We start from the raw sequence: 12,826 nt of genomic DNA, 5'->3' as shown, positions 1-12,826 counted from the left end.
GTCAAAATACAATGTCAGTACAGTGCTACAGGTTCACAGTTTAGATCCATATACAGTGAGCCTTCTGCAGTCTCAATGCAGGGTAAGAATACTCTTTCAATGGTTGTAAACCACGTACTGTTGTGCCATGACTACCATGTTCCTCTTGGGATATTTTATCATACTGTTTGTTGTCATAAGCTATTACATGAAGCAACTGAGGAATATATTATCTCCTTAATTTCCCATACTGTCACTGTATGAGGTAATGGACTCAAGATCCTTTAAAGGATAGTATGAGATTTAGTCAATTAAGCCCCTTTTCTACTTAGCCAGAGTGAGATGAAATCATGGAAACTAAGTTGAAGGTAGTTTCGCAAGTTATAACTAGTGCTAACCCTAGTTAGCAAATACAATTTCTAAAAACAACAAAATGCCAACCCCTCAATTATTCTATTCTCACAGACCTTCCTAAGCTGAAAGTGAGTTCTGGAGTCATCAGAGAGAGAGAGACTCAGTTCAGCTGAGCTGTCAAACTCAAATGTAATTGAAGCCATGTAATTATGCAACATATCAGCTGTTAAAGGCAAATAGCCTGAGACAAAAGTAGTGACTGAGAAATTATTCTGAATGTTCCTCTGCAACATTAGCCACACTTTCCATATGAGACTGGTTTCTGCTATATGTGGTTTTCCTGTGAACAAGTTCCACATTAACTTCTCTATTCAATCAACCCTCTCTGACACAGTCACCATCTTCTGTGAAGTCAGACTAACAGTCTGTAGATGTCTGATAAATGGCGTTGTTCATCCCTGATATGGCTGGTCATCTGTTTCTGGTCATCCTCCTTTTCGGTGAGTTATTCCTCCATTCCAAGTTCCATCATCTGTTAGTTCTACAGGATTCTCTCTCCTCTTTTAATATTTTACCTCAGGAATTCTTTATATATTTCTGAATCTCATGGCTGTAATAATTGTCTTATTCCATTGATCATCTTATTGATGTATTTTTCTCTATCATTATATTTTGTTCAGATCAGAATGACTACTGCTTGATAATGGATCCATTGTTGTATATGATACTTTACCAACTTCTACAGTGTTCTTGTCTATCATGCTATTTTTGAATGGCACATTTACCTGATCATGACCTATTGTGTTATTTCCAGTCACCTTCCAATACATCGAAGCCCAAGGTCCTTGTGAGCGTTTTTACTTTTACTAAATAATAATACCATCAATCAATCAAATTTATCTTGTTAACCCAAACTACATAATTGTGGATGCATTGTTATCATCTAAAAGACAACAGTGAATTATTATTTTTTTTAAACGTATATCAGGTGCTGCAATATCTATGAGTACTTAAATTTTGAAAATTAATTTATAATTAAATGACAAGTGACACACTCCATCATCCCCCACACCATACATGCAAGCAAAATAGTCAATTCGATGTAATTTAATTTAACAAGCAAGAATTAAGTGAAAGGAAATCGTTGTAAACACAGCACCCATGATTAATTGGAACGCATAAATATTGATGATATCAAATAAGACATGCTGTTAGTTAATATAAAGAGAATGGCAGTTTCTAGTTTAGTAAGAGTGTCACTTATGACATATACAAAAAAAAGTATTTAGTCAGCCACCAATTGTGCAAGTTCTCCCACTTAAAAAGATGAGAGAGGCCTGTAATTTTCATCATAGGTACACTTCAACTATGACAGACAAAATGAAAAAAAATCCAGAAAATCACATTGTAGGATTTTTAATGAATTTATTTGCAAATTATGGTGGAAAATAAGTACTTTTTTGCCCCACTGTACATTACATTCAAATTGAGTGATGCAAAAAGGAGTCTCTGTCCTTTCCTAACAGATCCAAAACCAGACATTACCTTAAAATTTGATGAGGACTTCAACATCATCTGTTTGATTCCTGGATCTGTCAGTCCTGACACCACCTGTTACCTGTATGTTGGAGAGGAGAGTCAACCATCCTTCACAGTAAAGATCAAGAATCGGAAAGCCACCACAGCATCCGGACAGCATTTCTGTCAATTCACTCCAAAACATAGTGATCTGATCAGTCGTCTTCAGTCAGTGAGGAATAAGGAGGTGAGCTGTGACTACAGATTGAGCTCAGGACCAAACTCTCTCTCACCACGCAGTGATGGGTACAGCTTTGCACGTGAGTCATTATCTGAAAACAAATCTATCAGTGCTGCAGGTCTTCATGATCTGACTCACTTTGATTGTAGCATCTTCTTTGTATGACGATAATCATTCTGACCAACAAACTAAATACCACATTTCAATCCCAAATGATTTTAGATCTGGTGGGAGTTCACATCAGTGATCCAACAACTATACAGACACCTTCTATAGCAGGTAGTCCACATATTTCGTCATCGGAATTTCAAAATTCCTATATGTGTACATTCATTCAAATCACTTGCAAGATTCTTATTTGCATAGAATAGACAGAGACCGTTTTTTCCAAAATTACATAATAGTATTTATTCTCGGAGCTCGCTGCCATGGAACCACAAACATCAGAAAAAGTTTGTTTACCAACCAGTACATGTATACTGTCACGTATCCACACCTACAAACAGGTGCACGAGTGCACAATATACACAAACCACAGCAGGGTGGAAAGGATGACATCTTGTCCTTCTGAAACTTCAGCCTATCACATTTGTGACTCGTTTCAGGAAACTAGGCATATGTCAGGCATCACTACTTCACAGGAGAGGCATGGACTTAAAAAAAAATCTAAATGCATTTTTTGGGCAGAAATGCCATCTGGAACATGTATGCCATCTGTAAATATGAATAAAATTGTTAAAATGATGAACCTAGTTGATTTAACCACGGAAAAAGACAGGAACATTGTGAGATGGCGACCACAGATATGGCAGCTCTGCTTCTAGCTACTAAGCAACTTGGCAGTTATTTCTTACATTATTACCCCAGGAAATGTTTTGTGTTATTACATACAGAACTATTCGATATCAGAGCGGCGGTAACTCACCAGCAAAATTACCGGGAATACAACTTTCTCAAATTGGATCCTGTGGTGTACGTACCCCCCGGGTCAATTGAACTGTTTCCAGAGGCTGATCCAAAACAATGCCATTGAAGAAGAGGTATTCGGAGTGGACTTCTAGTCCAACTCAGGTGGCGCGCACACCATCCACCACCTCCGAGTATATTACTCGCTAATGTTCAGTCTCTGGATAATAAAGTAGATGACCTCAGTGCAAGAATCTTCTTCCAAAGAGACATCAGGGATTGTAACATACTCTGTTTCATGTAAACATGAATCTCTCGGGATATACTGTCCATACAGCCAGCTGGGCTCTCAATATGTCTTGCTTCAAGATGTCAACCATTGTTCTGAGACCCAAGAAGGCAAAAGTAACTGAAATAAATTACTCTCGCCCCGTAGCACTCACTTCTGCCATCATGAAGTGCTTGGAGAGGCTAGGTGATCATATCACCTCTACCTTACCTGACACCCTAGACCCACTTAAATTTGCCCTATTCCATCTGGACAAGAGGAATGCCTATGTAAGAATGCATTTCATTGACTATAGCTCAGAATTCAACACCATAGTACCCTCCAAGCTCATCATTAAGCAACTGGGTCCTGGACTTCCTGACGGGCCGCCCCGAGGTGGTGAAGATAGGGAACATCTCCTCCACTTCGCTGCTCTTCAACATAGGGACCCCACTAGGGTACGTGTTCAGCCCCCTCCCTGTTCACTCATTACTGGTTGGCCACTGTGGGAGAAATTAGGTACATATATGGATAAATATACTGTCCTATATAAAAGAAGGATGCATTTGCCATTCTGGTAAGGTACATTGTCTATTGTATAGGACAGGAAGCCAGAGTGGGGCCATGGGAGAGGGCAACACATAGACGCCTAGGGCAGCTGGACATACAAAGGTCAGAGGTTGTCTAAGGAGGGGGTCAGCCAAAGGACCAACTGATGGATTACAGACATCAATCACATCACAGGAGACAAGTCTGTTTGATCTTAGACAACCACATGAAGAGAAGGCGACCAGAACAGCTGGGCACCCTAAAGCTAAAGGAGATGAAAGACACATACAAAAGACACACAGAGTTAATTACAGAGATAAAGCAAGCCTATAGCATAGAGGAATGTATAGTATTTTTAGTATAGCTGAGCATGCTAAAAACAGAAGAGACACATAGTCTGCTGACCCTAGATAACACACAAACAGGAGAACGCATTAAGCTGAGTGAAGGGTCAAAGCAAGGGTCTTGTCACCATTAGGATCTAATGGAAAGCAGATGGGGGCGTTATTGGGCTGAACAAGCAGGAAGCACGGATTGGGATGTAACTTAATTTGCATATGGGAGGGACTTATACGGTAGGTGTATAACTCAGAGCGAGGGCTCTGAAAAAGTGTGTGTTCCGCGGACCGCTCCGGCTTATGATACTGTTATATTAAAAGTCTATATTGATTTTCACAAAGTTCTTGGTTGTGTCATATTTGAACCGATTTTCCACTACACCACTCACAAATCCAACTCAATTATCAAGTTTGCAGACGACACAACAGTAGTACGACTGATTACCAAACATGACGAAACCCTGGGAGTGTGGTGCCAGAAAAATAACCTCTCACTCAATGTCGACAAAACAAAGGAGCTGATCGTGGACTTCAGGAAACAGCAGAGGGAGTATGCCCCTTTTCACTTTGACGGGATTGCAGTGGAGCAGCTGGAAAGCTTCAAGTTCCTCAGCATCACTGACAATGGGTGGAGGGTGGTCTACCCAACGCATCACTGGTGGCAAACTACCTGCCCTCCAGGGCACCTACAGTACTCAATGTCACAGGAAGGCCAAAAATATCATCAAGGACAACAACCACCTGAGCCACTGCCTGTTCACCACGCTATCATCCAGAAGGCAAGGTCAGTACAGGTGCTTCAAAGGTGGGACCGAGAGACTGAAAAACAGCTTCTATCTCAAGGCCATCAGACTGTTAAATAGCCCTCCACCCGGTTACGTTACACTCCACCTTACTGTCACGACTTCCGCCGAAGTCGGTCCCTCTTCTTGTTCGGGCGGCGTTCAGCGGCCGACAATCACTGGCCTTCTAGCCACAGCTGATCCACTTTTCATTTTCCATTTGTTTTGTCTTAGTCTTACACACCTGATTTCACTCGCCCAATTACCTGTTTATTATTTAACACTCTGTTCCCCATGTTTGTTTGTTGTATTGTGGTCCGTATTGTGGGCTTGGTAATTCTCTTGTAGTTGGATGACTTTGGGTAAAGTTACTTTTATTTACTCATCTCTGCTGTCCTGCGCCTGACCTCCTCTGCACCAGCTACACACAGACCCTTAAAAAATCACTCACCTGAAGAATGGAGTCAGCATGCACCTTCCCAGGTGCAGTGGAGGAGCGCGTTCAGCAGCACGCGACCATGTTGCAACGTCTGGGCACAGCCATGGATCGCGTGCTGCAGACGATGGATCGTTGGGAGAGAGGGGGAGGTTTTCCAGTGCCTCTACCAGTCCCTCTACAACAGGTCCCACTGTCCACCCCTCTTCCACCTGGTCACAGCGGGATTTGACTAGCGCTTCCGAGGGAGTATGATAGGCCGGCTGCCGGATGCCAGGGGTTTCTACTTCAGCTGGAGCTCTACCTGGCAACCGTCTAACCGGCTCCTTCGGGGCGTGAGAATTTGGCCACCCAACGCCGTTGGTCCATTACGCAGAGTTCACCCGCCAATTTCTGGCAGTGTTCGACCACCCGCCTGAGGGTCAAGTGACGGGTGAACGTCTGAGGCAGGGGCCATTCCCTGCACCATCTGTGGCCGCAGAGGGCACACTGCTGGTCGGTGCTGTGGGGGTTCCTCAGGGAGTCGAGGCAGCAGGCAGGGCACTATCATGTCACCCCAGGTGAGTCAGCACCAGGCTCACCCAGAGCCCCCTGTTGCTCACATGTATGCGTTTATTTCATTTCCTGAGTTTTCCCCGCATTCCTAGCATAAGGCGCTTGTAGATTCAGGCGCAGCTGGGAATTTTATTGACCATTAATTTGCTCGTAGTTTAGGGATTCCCCTTGTTCCTGTGGATATACCCTTCCCTATGAACGCCATAGATAGTCAACCATTAGGGTCAGGGCTAATTAGAGAGGCCACCGCTCCACTTGACATGGTTACGCAAGAAGGTCACAAGGAGAGAATCAGTCTCTTCCTTATTGATTCTCCTGCATTTCCCATGGTGCTGGGCCTACCCTGGTTGGCCTTACATAACCCCACTATTTCGTGGCAACAGAGGGCTCTCAAGGGGTTGTCACGAGAGTGCTCAGGGAGATATGTGGGGGTTTCCATCGGTGTGACTAGGGTGGAAAGTCCAGACCAGGTTTCCACCGTGCGCATCCCCTCAGAATATGTCGATTTGGCTCTCACCTTCTATAAGAAGAGGGCGACTAAATTACCACCTCATCGACGGGGGGATTGTGTGATAAATCTCCTGGAGTCACGTGTATCCTCTGTCACTGGAGGAGAAGGTGGGTATGAAAACATATGTCTACGAATCCCTGGGGCAGGGATACATTTGGCCCTCCACTTCACCTGCCTCCTAGAGTTTATTTTTTGTGAAGGAGAATGATGGGGGTCTGCGCCCGTGTATTGACTATCGAGGGATCAATCAGATCACAGTGCGGTATAGCTACCCACTGCCTCTCATCGCCAGTGCGATCGAGTCAATGCACGATCGCACGCGCTTCTTCACAAAATTGGATCTCAGGAGTGCTTACAACCTGGTGCGTATCCAGGAGGGGGACGAGTGGAAGACGGCATTTAGTACCACCTCAGGGCACTACGAGTACCTCGTCATGCCGTACGGGTTGATGAATGCTCCCATCTGTCTTCCACTCCTTTGTTGAGGCCTTTGTTGATGAGATTTTCCTTTTCTGATGTCTGTTCTTCCAAAAGTCTGTATCCTTCCTAGGGTACCTCATTTCCACCTCAGGGGTGGAGATGGGAGTGACCGCATTTCAGCCGTGCGTAATTGGCCGACTCCCACCACGGTAAAGAAGTGCAGCAGTTTCTAGGGTTTCACAACTACTACCGGAGGTTTTTCCGGGGGTTTTGGTCAGGTAGCAGCTCTCATTACCTCACTGCTGAAGGGGGTACCGGTGCGCCTGCAGTGGTCGGCTGAGGCGGACAGTGCTTTTGGTCACCTGAAGGCTCTGTTTACCTCGGCTCCCGTATAGGCTCATCCAGATCCCGCTTTGGCGTTCATAGTGTAGGTGGACCCATCCGAGGCTGAGATAGGAGCCATGCTCTCTCAGCACTCGGGCACAACAAAGCTCCGCCCCTGTGCTTTCTTTTCAAAGAAGCTCAGCCCGGCAGAGCGAAACTATGATGTGGGGGACCGGGAGCTGTTGGCTGTTGTCAAGGCTCTGCAGGCATGGAGACATTAGGTTGAGGGGGCTAAACACCCTTTTCTCATCTGGACTGACCACCGCAATCTGGAGTATATCTGGGCGGCGAGGCAAGTATGACACAGAGGAGCGGTCCATGGATCTCACTCCCATACTTCCGGCCTCTTGCCTGGGGGAACCGGTTGTGTGGAAGCTGGATGCTGACATCGAGCTGGCGTTACTTATAGAGCCCACTCCCCCCAGTGCCCAGCTGGGCGCGTGTACGTTCCGTCTGCTGTCCGCGACCGGTGGATCTATTGGGCCCACACGTCACCCTCCTCTGGTCACCCTGGCATCGGTCGGACGGTACATTGCCTTAGTGGGAAGTACTGGTGGTCCACCTTGGCCAAGGACGTGAGGGTTTATGCTTCCTCCTGCTTGGTGTGCGCCCAGTGCAAGGCTCCCAGGCACCTGCCCAGAGGGAAGTTACAATTCCTACCCGTTCCACAATGGCCGTGGTCTCACCTGTCGGTGGACTTCCTGACTGCTCTTCCTCCCTCACAGGGCAACACCACCATCCTGGTCGTTGTGGATAAGTTTTCTAAGTCCTGCCATCTCCTACCTTTGCCCTGTCTCCCTGGATGGGTTGTACAGTCTTCTGCAGGCACACTGACACTACACCACTGGCTCTCTGTAGCTATGTCTCACATAAATACCCTCTTTCTCACATGATGTCCTTTATTATCACTCTTCAAGTTACTGTAAATAAGTCTCTTAGCAGGTAATATATATTTTACATATGGACACCTGGCTTATGTTACATGCCTATACATAATATATGTTACTGTGTTAGCATATTTATCTTCGTAGTCAAAATTGATAAATACAGACAATTTAAAATCACATTATGATGAATTAATCTATTGCATTATCTACAATATCAAAATTACGGTTTTAACCATGTTTTGAAGCTATATAGAGTTTGTTTACATTTACTTTGTTTACAAACATTTGATTAAAACAAGCTTATAATTTGGAGTCTTGATTGGGAACGACAGTTGAACTAAGCTAGTCATGAGTCATTTATAAGTTATATTCTTGATGAATCAATGGGTAGATATAGTTAATTAATTGGGACAAAAATGTATGTATTAACTGCAGATTGCCTCTTTAAGACACACATACTGTAGGCTTACAAACCTGATTTAGCTTTGGCAGACACCTTTTCATCTTTCTTGGGTGCATCAGAATATGATGAAATTATTTCTTCAGAGGCTGCTGCTATTTTGGGTGGCCTTATCAAACAATTAATCTCAAATTACTGGTGGTCCACCTTGGCCAAGGACGTGAGTTTTTAACAGTTTTTACTTAAAAAACAGAACTGTATGTTCTAGCCTCCAAACGGAATGCGATTCCAACTGTATGCACTTCAAGCAACTCCTCCAAAAACATCAGGTTTACTCAGAACAGATTCTGACAACTAGGTAGCAGTTGTATTTTGCAGATCAGCTTACCTGCACTGCCGTGGCCTATTTTTTGTTGTTGATTTCATTTAACCGTTATTTTATAAGGCAAGTCATTTACAATGATGGCCTACCCCAGACAAACGCTATCCCGGAAGACGCTGGGCCAATTATGCACCACCTTATGGGAATCCCAATCACGGCCGGTTGTTATACAGCCTGGAATCGAACCAGGGTCTGTAGTGATGCTTCTAGCACTGAGATGCAGTGCCTTAGACTACTGCACCACTCATATTATTGAACATGACTCACCAAACATACATTAAATGTGAAAACCCTCACCGAACATACTTTAAATGTGAAAACCCTCACCGAACATACATTAAATGTGTAAAGTTACACTTTACTTGGTATCCAATATCATAACACGTTATGCCACGGTCATCACCATGTCATAATATGTCATAACAGCTGATTTAACTTGTCATAACCCTTTTCATAACCCATATATGTACACCTGTTGTGACATATATTGCATTATTTTATGGCTGGTTATGACACATATTTAAGAGTCAAAACCCACATTTATTCAAACACGTTTTTTCCCTGCCAAGAAGTTTCCTTTCGTTGGAAAGTTTGTTTCTTAAATCCTTTGTTGTTGTAATGAATTCTTTGCAGTCATGTTTTTTACATTATATTTTAAATAACTTATAGGAAATAGACTTTATGACATTGTCTTTAGTATTGTGGCCATCCTGTGTCACTTGGACTAAGAAAACACACTTTATGACACTGTTGAGAAGAATTTTGCCATCATAATCATATAAACCACATAGGCCTCTACACATACATACCCTTATATCAGTCATCAGTCAAAAAGAGGGTGTCTTGTCCTGCTCCTGAAGTCTACTCCTGTATTCATCCCAGTCACAAGCAATAGAGCACTGTGGTAGGTGCATGTCGGACATCAATGTGTGCGCAATTACAAGTATAATTTAATATGGTCAATAAAAACAATATCTGTATATAACATGAACATACTGTTGACCGGCACAGTAGGCTATGGTGTAACGGAATGTTTTTCCTTGTGTCGTAGGTTTTATGGGTTTTGACACATGAGTAGCATCAGCCAATCTAGTAATTAATAGCATCACAACAATATTAATTGATCTTATTTGTCAGTAACAACAGTTATGTTTTTATATTGCCTTGTAGTTAGAGGAAAAGGTTTCATGTGTCACTTGTACATCTTCTAATTGTTATAGAAACTGTAGACCCATCATTTGAATGAACATCTACACTACCGTTCAAATGTTTGGGGTCACTTAGAAATGTACTTGTCCATTAAACAAGGAAATGTGCCTAGAAGGCCAGCATCCAGGAGTCGCCTCTTCAATGTTGACATTTAGACATTTAGGTGTTTTGAGGGTACTATTTAATGAAGCTCCCAGTTGAGGACTTGTGAGGCGTCTGTTTCTCAAACTAGACACACTAATGTACTTGTCTTCTTGCTCAGTTGTGCACTGGGGTCTCCCACTCCTCTTTCTATTCTGGTTAGAGCCAGTTTGCGTTGTTCTGTGAAGGGAGTAGTACACAGCGTTGTACGAGATCTTCAGATTCTTGGAAATTTCTCACATGTAATAGCCTTCATTTCTCAGAACAAGAATAGACTGATGAGTTTCAGAAGAAAGTTATTTGTTTCTGGTCATTTTGAGACTAATCAAACCCACAAATGCTGATGCTCCAGATATTCAACTAGTCTAAAGAATTTACAACATTAATAATGTCTACACACTATTTCTGATCAATTTTATGTTATTTTAAAGGACAAAAGTGTTTTTCTTTCAAAAACAAGGACATTTCTAAGTGACCACAAAAAGGTCTAAAACTGTTGTATTTGGCGCATGTGAAAAACAACATTTGACTTGATTTGATTCCTGGACCTGCTGGTAATGACACCACCTGTAACCTGTATGTTGGAGAGGAGAGTCAGCTATTTTTGACAGAACAAATCTGGAAGAAAAAAACAAACCTCGCAAACAGTGGTTCTGTAGATTACTTGTAACTGAGAGTGATCTGATCAGTTGTCTACAGTCAGTGAGGCGTAAGGAGGTGAGCTGTGACTTCAGATGAGTCATTATCTAAACAAATCTATCAGGGCTTCAGGTCTTCATGATCTGACTCACTTTGATTTTAGCACATTTTAGCACATTTTTAGTGTTATTCATTCTGACCCGCAAACTAAAAACCACATTTCAATCCCCAAAATGTTTTAATATCTGGTGGGAGATCACATCAGTGATCAAACATCTATACCCTTTCCAGTAGGTACTATAGGCTTCACATTTGTTTTGTATCTTTAAAAAAATGTACTTTATGGCACTGCTGTTATTTTATAGCAGAGCTTGTTACAACAGTAAGGAAGGCCCTGGTTCTACTTTGCCCCTCAGCATGACAGTGAGTCCTACAACAGGTGTATTGGTCCTCTATGGCAGTGTTTCCCAAACTTTTTATAGTCCCGTACCTCTTCAGACATTCAACCTTCAGCTGTGTACACCCTCTAGCACCAGGGTCAGCGCACTCTCAATTGTTGTTTTTTGCCACCAAGTGTCACGGCCTGACCATGGAGAACTGCTTATTCTCTATGTTGGTTTGGGCGTGACAGTGACTAGGGTGGGTTATCTAGGTGAATAATGATCTGTGGATCTGTTATGGTTTCCAATCAGAGGGAGCTGTTTATCATTGTCTCTGATTGGGGATCCTATTTAGGCAGCCATTTCCCCATTGTGCTTTGTGGGATCTTGACTATGGATAGTTGCCTGTTAGAACTGTTGTTAGCTTCACGTTTCATTTGAGATTTATTGTTTTGTTTTGTTGTGAGGTTTACTTAGTAAATAAAATATTTGGAACCCAGATCACGCTGCGCTTTGGTCCAGTTATTATAACGATCATGACAGTAAGCCTGCCACACACACACACTACATGATACATAAGAATGAGTGTGCCACACACACACTATTATTAGACATAAGAATGAGTGTGAGTTCTTGTCACAAACTGGCTTGTGGAAGTGATGAAAAGCTTGTATGGACAAGGGCACAAGTAATAATAATAATCAATAATTTTGCTCTTTATTTAGCCATCTTACATATAAAACCTAATTTGTTCACAAACAATTGTGAATAACTCACCACAGGTTAATGAGAAGGGTGTGCTTGAAAGAATGTACATAACTCTGCAATGTTGGGTTGAATTGGAGAGAGTCTCAGTCTTAAATCATTTTCCACACACAGTCTGTGCCTGTATTCAGTTTCATGTTAGTGAGGGCCGAGAATCCACTCTCACATAGGTACATGGTTGCAAAGGGCCTCAGTGTCTTGTGTGAACGTGGGCTTATTTCCCATGATGCTCCAGTCCTCATACATGAGTTACCTCTGCATCGTGACAGTGTGATGTTGTGTTTGAGAGTGGTGTGTGTCTCCTCACCTGTTCTGTCCCCCTAGTAGACAACCTGTGCAGTGTTATGAGAGAGGCGGCATATTTGTTGGGTGTTACGCGTGTAAATCTGTGAGAAGTGTGTGTGTATGTGTGTGTGTGCATGCATACGTGTGTATGTGTACTGTATGTGTACTGTGTGTGCGTGTATGTGTAAGAGATAAAGAAATAGTGAGAAAGAATCAGAACACTGTTGCAGGAAACCCCCTGAGAGAAAGAGAGAGAATGTTCTGTTCAGCATGGATATTGTGTTTTAAAACCTACTGTAGGAGCCTGTCTCCACTGCCCCAGACGTTTGCTATTGTATGTGCTGTATCAGAATATTACTATTGAGTGTTGGCCAGCTTGTTATTATTCATTCAATGAAGGTGACTTTCTTTCAGACTTGTATGAGGGCTGGTCTCTATGTATATAGAACTGTATGTCTGGTTATAAACTACACATTAAGAACTGAGAACACATGCAT

General features: G+C 42.8%; 1 protein-coding gene across 11 annotated transcripts in view; it reads left to right on the top strand.

The window, feature by feature from the left end:
• The first annotated feature begins 679 nt into the window (after positions 1–679).
• Positions 680–12,826, top strand: part of LOC112244872 (nuclear pore complex protein DDB_G0274915) — a 710,200-nt gene continuing 698,053 nt past the window's right edge. For 2 of the 11 annotated variants that reach the window (XM_042299634.1, XM_024412717.2), the window contains exons 1-4: positions 702–833; positions 1,148–1,180; positions 1,860–2,171; positions 2,315–2,371. In XM_042299634.1, the coding sequence (XP_042155568.1) occupies positions 776–833; positions 1,148–1,180; positions 1,860–2,171; positions 2,315–2,371 (460 nt within the window). In that variant the 5' untranslated portion in view covers positions 702–775. Of the gene's footprint in view, positions 834–1,147; positions 1,181–1,859; positions 2,172–2,314; positions 2,372–12,826 lie in introns of all 11 variants that reach the window. The other 9 variants (XM_042299661.1, XM_042299655.1, XM_042299674.1 and 6 more) reach the window with 7 other exon arrangements.

This window comes from Oncorhynchus tshawytscha, linkage group LG02 (genome assembly GCF_018296145.1).
Source record: "Oncorhynchus tshawytscha isolate Ot180627B linkage group LG02, Otsh_v2.0, whole genome shotgun sequence".
In the NCBI taxonomy this organism is placed as follows: Eukaryota; Metazoa; Chordata; class Actinopteri; order Salmoniformes; family Salmonidae; genus Oncorhynchus; species Oncorhynchus tshawytscha.
This window is presented reverse-complemented; position numbering and strand designations above follow the sequence as displayed.